Below are 9,710 nucleotides of genomic sequence, written 5' to 3' on the forward strand. Positions count from 1 at the left end.
GTACTGCTTTTCTTACTTTTGTAAGTTGAAGGAGTGGGCTCTGGGATCAACCCACTTGAGATTAATGCTTTAGAGGAGATGAAGGAACAGTCAGGAAATACAGACATCTCAGTGGAGGTAAGAATCAGAAGCAGTTACGCTGAGTGTAAACTCTGCAAATGTGCAGAAATCTTAGGGTTTCCAGTAAAGAAAGTGACTAAAACCTCCAGATTCAAAGACTAGCCACACACCATTTAGGGCATGACTCTAGAACCATAAATCAGAGTGAAGATTTCAGGGACAAGAACACAAAAGTCAAGTTCCTAAGACAAAGACAGAAACTAGGGTCAGAATCTTAGACATCCAGTGAGCTGGAACATGACCCATTGAGAATCAGGCTTGAGATGGCCATGGCTGAAAGCTCACCCAGCCATGACACTGTGGAGCAGACATGTTGTCTGGGGTGAGACAGTTCCAAAAATTCACAGTCAAAGGAGAAAAAGCAAACATAGGCTTGAACCCAGAGGAGGATATATTGTGGAAAGAAAATCAATTCTTGGGACACCTGGGTGGCTCAGTCAGTTAAGCATCTGCCTTCAGCTCAGGTCATAGTCCCAGGGGTCTGGACTATGTCGGCCCTGTGTCGGATTCCTTGCTCAGTAGGGAGCCTGCCCTCATTCCCCCCTACTGCTTGTGCTCCCTCTATCTCTCTCAAATAAATAAATAAAATCTTTAAAAAAAAAAAAGAAAATAATTTTGGAAGAGTTAATATCTTAGGACCAAGTATCACACTAGGATAAAAGAGAAGCATCTGACATAAGTAAGCCCATAACTCCAATGAATTTGTAATCACTCATGAGTTTTTGCATAATTATTATCCTCATTGATAACATTATTACTTACCCCTGTCTCATAAATAAGGAGACAGAAGAGGCAAATGTTTGAGTAACTTGCCCAGAGCTCCACGATTGGCAAGTGATAACATCAAGCATTGAATGTAGGACACTGCTGGGCTCTAAATCACTCTTCATAACTTGGACCAGAAGCCTGGTGTTCCTTATCAGCAGTGGTGTAGGAAAGACTAGGGGCAGGGAAATTAGATTATGAAGATGAGCTCTGAAAGGAAAGAAAAGACTCACTACTTGCATCCTAGACGAAGGGTAAGAACAGCCAGGTACTAATGGAGTTGGAACCACTCTCTCTTGCCATTCATACACATTCCTAGCATAGCATCACACATGTACTTAGCAAGTACACATACATAGCATTCCTCTGGTACTTCACAGAAGGATGGGAGGAAGAAAAGGAAGGATAAAAAGACTAACGGCCTCCAGAGATGTCCACATCCTTGCTCCTGAAACCTGTAAATGACATGCCAAAAGGAATCTTGCCAGTGTGATTAAGATTATAGATCTTGAAATGGGAAGATTATTCTGGATTATCTGATAGGATCCAATCTAACCACATGACTCCTTCAAAGGTCAGATTTCACAGCCTATGTCTGGGGCCCAGAGACCTGGGGTTATGATACTAAGAGACATGGGATGTCAGTTTTAGTATCACATCTCAAAGTATATGAAAGACTTCTGAGAACCCTATGAAGGAGGTTTTTACTTTGCCAATTTAAGATTTGTAACATAAATAAATTTGCTCCCATAAGTTCCCTTCTCTCTCTGGGAAAATTCTACTGAAAAATAACCACTGAACTTCACATATTGACACTATTTGATCTAAACACCCTAATGTTATAAATATGCTCCTCTAGATTATCAAAGTATGGGGATGGGCAGCCCGGGTGGCTCAGTGGTTTAGCGCCACCTTCAGCCAGGGGTGTGATCCTGGAGACCTGGGATTGGGTCCCACATCAGGCTCCCTGCATGGAGCTTGCTTCTCCCTCTGCCTGTGTCTCTGCCTCTCTCTGTGTGTCTCTCATGAAAAAATAAATAAAATCTTAAAAAAAAAAAAAGTATGGGGATGACCCAGTCCAAAGACAAGGTATCTCAGTTTCTCCACAGTAGAACTGCAGAGGACTGGATCCAAATAAAGCAGTACAGTTGAGAGAAAATGAAGATGAAAATCTTTCATTCTGGGGGCACCTGGGTGGCTCAGTGGTTGAGTATCTGCCTTCAGCTCAGGTTGCAATCCCCGGGTCCTGGGACAGAGTTCTGGATCAGGCTCTCCACAGGGAGCCTGCTTCTCTCTTTGCCTATGTCTCTGCTTTTCTCTCTGTGTCTCTCATGAATAAGTAAATAATTTTTTTTAAAGAAAATCTATAATGGTTGTGTCACTTGAGGTAAGACAGGATGCATTTATCCAAAATGGATCAACCTACAAGTACAGAATTCACAAAGAAAAGAGGCCTGTGGGATCCCTGGGTGGCGCAGCGGTTTGGCGCCTGCCTTTGGCCCAGGGCGCGATCCTGGAGACCCGGGATCGAATCCCACATCGGGCTTCCGGTGCATGGATCCTGCTTCTCCCTCTGCCTATGTCTCTGCCTCTCTCTCTTTCTCTCTCTGTGACTATCATAAATAAATAAAAATTAAAAAAAAAAAAAAGAAAAGAGGCCTGCATGCAGGTGAGCTAGTGGTGGGTAACCCCTAAGTGTATTCTCCAAAATTATGGACACTTTAAGACCATGATGAAAACACATGTGGAAACTGGAGTCTGTCTGTTCAACACAATCATTGATTGGATGGGATGTTAAAAAACAGACAATGCTCTTACGTGCCCAGTGTCCCGCGCAGGGGCGCAGAGGGAATATAAAGAAGAAGCAAGGATGTAGCAGTACCCCAGTACCCAGGGTAGCTGGACAGAGTTAAAAGAGTGGGCAAGTAAAATAGAATATGGTTTGAAGGAAGGAAGAGAGGGTGAAAAATGGAAAATAACTAAGGCAAAACCAAAGAGCGATTCCACAAAATAGGCTAGGAGGGAATTACCCAACTATCTAAGAAAAATGCAACTGTGAGGAAAAGCAAATCAGTCCTAAGATAGACTATAAAGAACAAGAAAGTCCAGTTCTTTTTAAAAAATAAAAAAATTTTATTTATTTATTCATGAGAAACAGAGAGAGAGAGAGAGTGAGACAGAGAGAGAGAGAGAGAGAGAGAGAGAGAAGCAGGCTCCATGCAGGAAGCCTGATATGAGACTCAATCCTGGGATTCCAGGATCACACCCTGGGTTGGGCACTCAACCGCTGAGCCACCCAGGCATCCCCAGTAAGTCCAGTTCTCATGAAGAATTACATACAATTCTCCTACCATTTATTTAGCAGTATAAGAGTCAGAAATATCTGCAAGAAAAAAATTAATATTGATATATAAGGGGTATTTCCATGTATTTTAATTATTTTTATATTATGTGTGTTTATGTACATAAATTAATGTTTATAAGAATGTTTTATACATAGTCTGAATAAATGTATAAATGCATAATTATATGGATATTAAATATATTTATACATAAACATAAAAATTATTCTGAATAATACAATGCAGGATGCAAGGTTCTTTATATCCATAAAGATGGTCCAAAAAAAAGAATCTAAGTTTCAAAGAAATCATTATTGGCTCAAGGTTAAGGATTCAAACAACTGAACCCAAGTTGACAGTTCAGACGTGATCCATCTAGATCCACTGCCAGTCGAGTCTGGACTCATTCTGCTAGCCATAGTTCTTCATTTTACAGCAATTTCAGATTAAAAATAAGCATTTTTTCTTTAGTAAAGGTTTTTAGCCATTGATTAGGAGTTACCTGGTTCTTTCTCCTGACTCTGATTCCATCAGTTCCATCATACATCCAGGCACTGATTTAACATCTTATTCATCCGTGTACTAAAGCATGTTGGTTGTACCTTCAACAATGTTTAAAATTCATCATAGTTCCATCTTATTCTCTATCTCCTGGACTACCATTTAAATAGCATTTAAACTGAGCTCCTCCCCATCAGGTGTCTACTTCAACCTGCCATGCTGTCCAGCACCCTACCCTGGTACTTTTCATGACTCAGAGTACTAACCATGGCTCTCACATTCAAATCTCACCATGGCCCCTATAAGCATAAAATTCCCATTCAGGTTCAGAGCTCTCAACAGTATGTCCAACTGTAACTCAAAATACCTTCTACTACTTTCCCCACAGCCCTAAGATCCAGCCAAGCCAAACCTAGAATACTTCAGTTGTCGCACATGCCTTTCTGCCTCTAAACCACTGCTTGGATTTTTTCTTCCCTCAGAATTCCAACAGTCCCCCATTTGGACCAAAAACCTCCCAATGCATAAAGATGTATGGCAAAAGCTACCTCTTTCTCAAGAATTTTAACCACAGTATTTAATCTCTGCCTCGATAAAACTCTCATAGTCTTAGATCATCCATACTGTTTTGTCTAGCCAACTCAAACTATAAACGAATCTTACACTGATATCATACAATGAAAAGTTGTAGAAATTATATTCTGCATTGCATTACAGGCATTTGGTATTTTCATCTCCCTACTCAAGGGGAAATTCTCATTTCCTCATCTTTATGTCCCCTTCAACAGCACAGGGTCTAGTAAATATACAGCACCTCATAAATATTTGTTCAATTTAATTCAATTAGCTCTTCCTGGTTACTAAAACTAAAACTCTTCTAAGTGATATATTTCAAAAGTGATTAGAAAAGATTTTAAAAAGACAACATTTAATTTAAGTGTAAGCATATCTGTTCAGGGGGTGGATTCAGGGACCTCTTGAAATATTAGCTGAAAGTTTGTTTTATGTAACCAAACACTTTTCTCGAAGAAATATTCCACCCAAATTAGTTGACTTCTCATTTGATACCCCCCCACACACACACACACACAGGAATAGTTTCTGGGCCAGACCTTTACTTTACAGAAGTTCAAGGAAGAAGATTTGTGTGCCATGAACAAGTGGACACTGGATTATACATTAGCTATACATTAATATATATGTAATCACTTTCAAACAGCCTCAGACTAAAATAAGTATCTTTCTTATGATTCACAGTGTAAGAATCCCAATGGACTTAACTTTAAAAGGGCATGGTGTATCTAATACAGCTGCTCTAAGGCTGGGCCAAAACAGTTATCCTTGCTCGACCTTTTGAGCTTTGGATCAATAGCAGGCCCAGGCTACATTAAGAAAACTAAATTGCTCTCACTGTATCAAATGTCCAACAAATACAAAGCCAGGCTATCTATTTATTCATCCATACATACTAGCTCACCTTTGTGCATCACTATAATGTTATATGCTTATACACATATTTATATGTATTGAGCACTTTGTGAAACACTAAATGTTTTACATGTGTTAAAAAAAAACATACCAATCCTATAAGATAGGTATTTTGTTATTCTTATTTTACAGATGAAGAAATCAAGACTCAGAAAGTTTAATTGCCCAAGTTAACACAGCTGTTAAGCGGTGGGGCTGGGATTTGACTCCTTGAAATCCCCCCCCCCCCCAGAGTCCAGAGTATTAACCACTCTCTGATACACTATCAGAGCAGGATTCTGTGTTCTTCAAAAAGATGGGGAGGCTTCTGAGAGCTACTCTATTTCTAGAAAGCACCATAGAGGTAAAGGCCCAGGTGCACATAAAAACATCAAAGACAACTTGCTATGTTTCTATCTTAGCTACAATATACAAACTTTTTGAAGAGGAACTGAGAAGCTACATTCAAAATGTACAAGCAGGCAAGCTGGCAAGGTAGCCAGACAACAGTGCTGTGTATAAAGGTGTCACTGGCCTGGCAAAGGCCATCAGAGCATTTGCAGGGGCAGATCCTGCACCAGGCCCAGTAGTGCAGGCCCCGATTGGCATCATTCACAAAGATGAGAATGGGAAATGCACACAGTTATTTCATTCAGCCTTGGAGTAAAAAGAAGCATTTTGCCTTCTATGGGATTGTATCCATATGCAGACAAAACCATGCATGACTTAGTGCTGCATTTGTATCAAGAGGAAAGAATGCAGTGACTAAGATGTTAGGGGTAAACAGCAAATCACTTTCCACTGGAGATAAACAAGACCACCATAGGCCATAGCATTCCCTCTGCATCGCTTTTACAGAAAGGAACCAGATAAACTTCTTCAACAGGCAAGTTTTATCTGATGGCACCCATAACTGGTTTCACCAGTTGAAGACTGTGTCATACTTCTTACTTTTTCCAGTGAAAGAACAATTCAAAAATGTCCTGAAAAAAATGTGTTCAGAACTCATGATATTGAAGAGACCTTGCCAGAGGCAGTACAAGCCAGAGAAGCCAGGTAACAGTCAAGTCTGGAATGAAATATTAGACAATACTTAGCTTTCATTCCAAAGGGCTGCCCTTAATAATACTGCACCTTGTCATGAGACTGACAACTTTAAAATAACAAGCTGTGGCATTAGGGGTGAGCTACAGTCTTTACAGGGTAAACAAACCACAGAGAAGCACCTGTGCCCCTCCAAATTACTGACACGGCTACTTTTCCAAGGCCAAGCAGTGTGCATATTAAGTACTCTCCTCTCACTATGCATTTTCGAGCCCAGGTGCCAAGAAAAAACCATTTTGCTACAAACCTGTTCTTCATCTCTGTTAGTGTTGGACTCCTCTTAACTACATTGTGGGTAAAGGAAGTGATTATTTTTCCCCCTACAAATCTGCCAAACCCTGGTTGGAATGCATTGTGTTGTCCTTTTACTAAGGGAGGGCCTGCACCATTCATTCACAGCGACCTAACAGAAATTCTGGCCTTAAGTAAATGGCATGTTCTGGTGAAACTGGTTTAGAAGAAGGGTGTTCTCTCCCAAGAAATATCTTGACCTATTCCAGTATCACAACCTGAATCACTCCTTAAAAATGTCCAAGAGAAACGAGTTTCTTTTTACTCCACCCTCACACACACACAAAAAAAATACCAAGTTTCACTGCAGCTGAAAACTTCAGGGCAGCTACAACCAATGCAAAAGCAATCGCTTGGCTTATGTTGTCCTTGTCACAGTTTCCGGACACGCGCTTCTTCTACCTGTGAACTCTAGAATAAGAAGGGAAATCAGAATTCAAAGACACGACCTGGGCCCCTTTTGGGGGCATTTAGGAAAATGATATTCTCCTGCGTTTCCTTGGCAAAAAAAGAAAAAAGAAAAAGAAAAAAAGAAAAGAAAATACAGGCTTACGTTCTGCAAAAAAGATGCTTGAAATTCGTGACTGGGGCAGAAGAGCCCACCGGATGGAGTCCGTTTGGGGGGAAGCCGGGAGGTTCCGTCCACAATAAGGAGGGTCAGAATTTAAGTGGGTGAAACGTACCAGCGTGGCTTCCGCTCCCCACGTGGGCCTGGGGCGGAGGCAAGTATTGCAACAGGTGATTCCAGGGCCCGGGAGCCCCGGCGGGGGGCGGGGCGGCCCCGGGAGGGATGCGCCCGCGTGCGCCCGCTGCCCCTTACCTGCGCAGGTGCTCCCGTCGTAGGTCTCACACACCCACTCGTGGCACTCACACAGGGGCCCGAAGTACACGCCGGGCTCGCTCACGTGACAGATGCAGACTCCGCAGTCGCACCGGCCGCGGCCGTGGCACAGAGCGCTCCCCGGAGGCTGCCCGGGCGCCCGGCAGCGGCGCTCAGACTCGGCGCGGGACAGCCTGCACGGGGCGCCAGTCCCACTCCTGCGGGGGCGACAAACCACAGCAGGGCCACGGTCAAGGGCAGACTCTACGGCATTTGCTCGGAGTCCCCGCCTGCACCCGGTGCCCACCCCCACGGCGACATGCAACTGCCTAGTCGGAAGGGAGCGTGCGGTTCCACATCTCTCTGCCACCGCGCACCCCCCCCCCCGCCCCGCCCGGCCCCGTTGGCCACCGCAAGGGAAATGACCCTGACTCAGACCAAAGTGTCGGAGGGGTCATACACCTGCACGCCCAGGAGTAGGACCGCCTCCCAGGTGTACAGAGGTGATCCTGCCCAGCCTCTTGGTGGCTCGCCGCTGAATCTTATGCGCACATTTAGGTTAAATGCAAATAGATGCAAAGGATGACATTTGGCTGACGTTTCGGTGCTCTTTAAAGAGTCCCATTGCTATCTGATGGCCAGGGGCAGCCGTTTTAAGAAAAAGAAGAAGAAAAAAAAAAAGAAAAGAAAAAGAAGAGATGAATATGGAGGACCATAGTCTGGGGCATATTATTTTTAAAAGTTGCATCAAGCAGTGCTTATAAACTATATTTTTTAAAAGTTTAGCTATGATTGTGTGTCTCAAAGTCTCTTTCAAAATGCAACCCATTAATGTAATACAGACCCTGTGAAATGAGTCTGTTAGGCTATGAGCACACACACAGGTACACATAGCACTACCTTAGCCTCAGGGCAGAAGCTCCTCTTGGGGTGGATTAAAATACGGGGAAATGACATGTTTTTATTTATTCACTGTCTTTTTCAGGAGGAAAAGTAAAAGGACAGACACGAAGCAACACACAGTGCAGATATAAGGAAAGGAACAGGAACAGGTTGAAAACAGTTTATCCCGCGTCCAACTTCCTAAGTGCTCTTGGCTTAGGGCAGCCATCCTGCAAACTTGAGCCCTGCCACGCAAAGCAGGGCAGATCCTTCTCAAAAATAACAAACCAAACTTACCTCAGGGATGGTGAGAAGCTCTGAGGAACAGCTGACAGCCCCACAATGAGAACAGAGGACACCAGCAGCAAGAAGTTCCTGAAGCCTGCGGGACGCATGCTGAGCTCCTGGGGCCCTGCAGTCGAGCTGCGCTCCTGTTGGGTGGGGCTCCCGGTGGGGGCCTGGGGGGGTGGCAGGGAGCGGTGCCACCAGCAGACCGCCTGCAGACCCAGACCGACCCACGGACACCAGAGCGGGCGGGTCCGGCCTCTCTCCGGAGCCGGGAGTGCCTTGAGGAGCTGCCTGCGAGGATTTGGGCAGAGGCACTGCTTTGGGCGGGGTGCTGGTACCAAACCCCTCAAGTGCAGAGTCTAGGCAGGGAAGTAATTAGAAACAGTTGTACAAGCAGATGGTTTATTTTGACATTAAAAAAAAAAAATGTCCTGTTCACAGATTTGGGAAAATCGTTTCTTTCTGCAATGCAAGCCCCAGAAATATTTGACAAGGGAATATTTGGGATAGTTGATATCAAAGAGACAGATAAAGTAATTCCCTAGATACGAAAGGGCCGGCGGATGGTGACGTCAGCGAGGACACTTGGGCGGGGAATTACTTTCACCAGAGGCTTTTCAGGAAGGTGCACAATTTGGGGTATGAGTTGTGTGGGGCCAACGCAATCGACAAGTACAACTTTTTCTTGAACTTTTTGTTTTAAATGATGAATCATTCATTTCTTAAGCCTTTGAAAAGTATGTCATGCTTCTGGTTGTTTGGGCCAGTGGTATATCACACCACGTTTTCCTCTTGTCTTGGATAGTTCAAATGTAGGAGTCCCAGATTCACCCCATTCTCCCTCCCATGAACAAAATATGGAGAAACAAAGTAAAACATCTGATTATAGTGTTGACTACACTGAAAAATCATCGCTGTCTTTGATTAAGCACCTACTATGTGCCAGTCATCTGGTATATTTTATCTCTAATATTAACAATAACTACACATTCATTTACTCATTTGGCAAACACGGGTTTTGCATCTGTCAGGTACCAGGCTGTGTGCCAAGATAAGAGAGGACACAACTAGAGAATTAAAGAGACATGATCCCTGCCCTTGGAATCCAGTGGGCTAGTGGACATCAATCA

At 43.6% G+C, this 9,710-nt stretch overlaps 1 protein-coding gene across 1 annotated transcript in view; it reads right to left on the bottom strand.

Moving 5' to 3' along the window:
• Positions 1-9,073, bottom strand: part of ITGBL1 (integrin subunit beta like 1) — a 212,314-nt gene extending 203,241 nt beyond the window's left edge. The window contains exons 1-2 of the mRNA XM_077855038.1: positions 8,590-9,073; positions 7,411-7,628 (exon numbers count right to left, since the gene is read on the bottom strand). Coding sequence (XP_077711164.1) covers positions 7,411-7,628; positions 8,590-8,687 — 316 coding nt within the window. The 5' untranslated portion in view covers positions 8,688-9,073. The remainder of the gene's footprint in view (positions 1-7,410; positions 7,629-8,589) is intronic.
• Between the last annotated feature and the right edge of the window lie 637 nt (positions 9,074-9,710).

Source organism: Canis aureus, chromosome 17, assembly GCF_053574225.1.
Source record: "Canis aureus isolate CA01 chromosome 17, VMU_Caureus_v.1.0, whole genome shotgun sequence".
Lineage (NCBI taxonomy): Eukaryota > Metazoa > Chordata > Mammalia > Carnivora > Canidae > Canis > Canis aureus.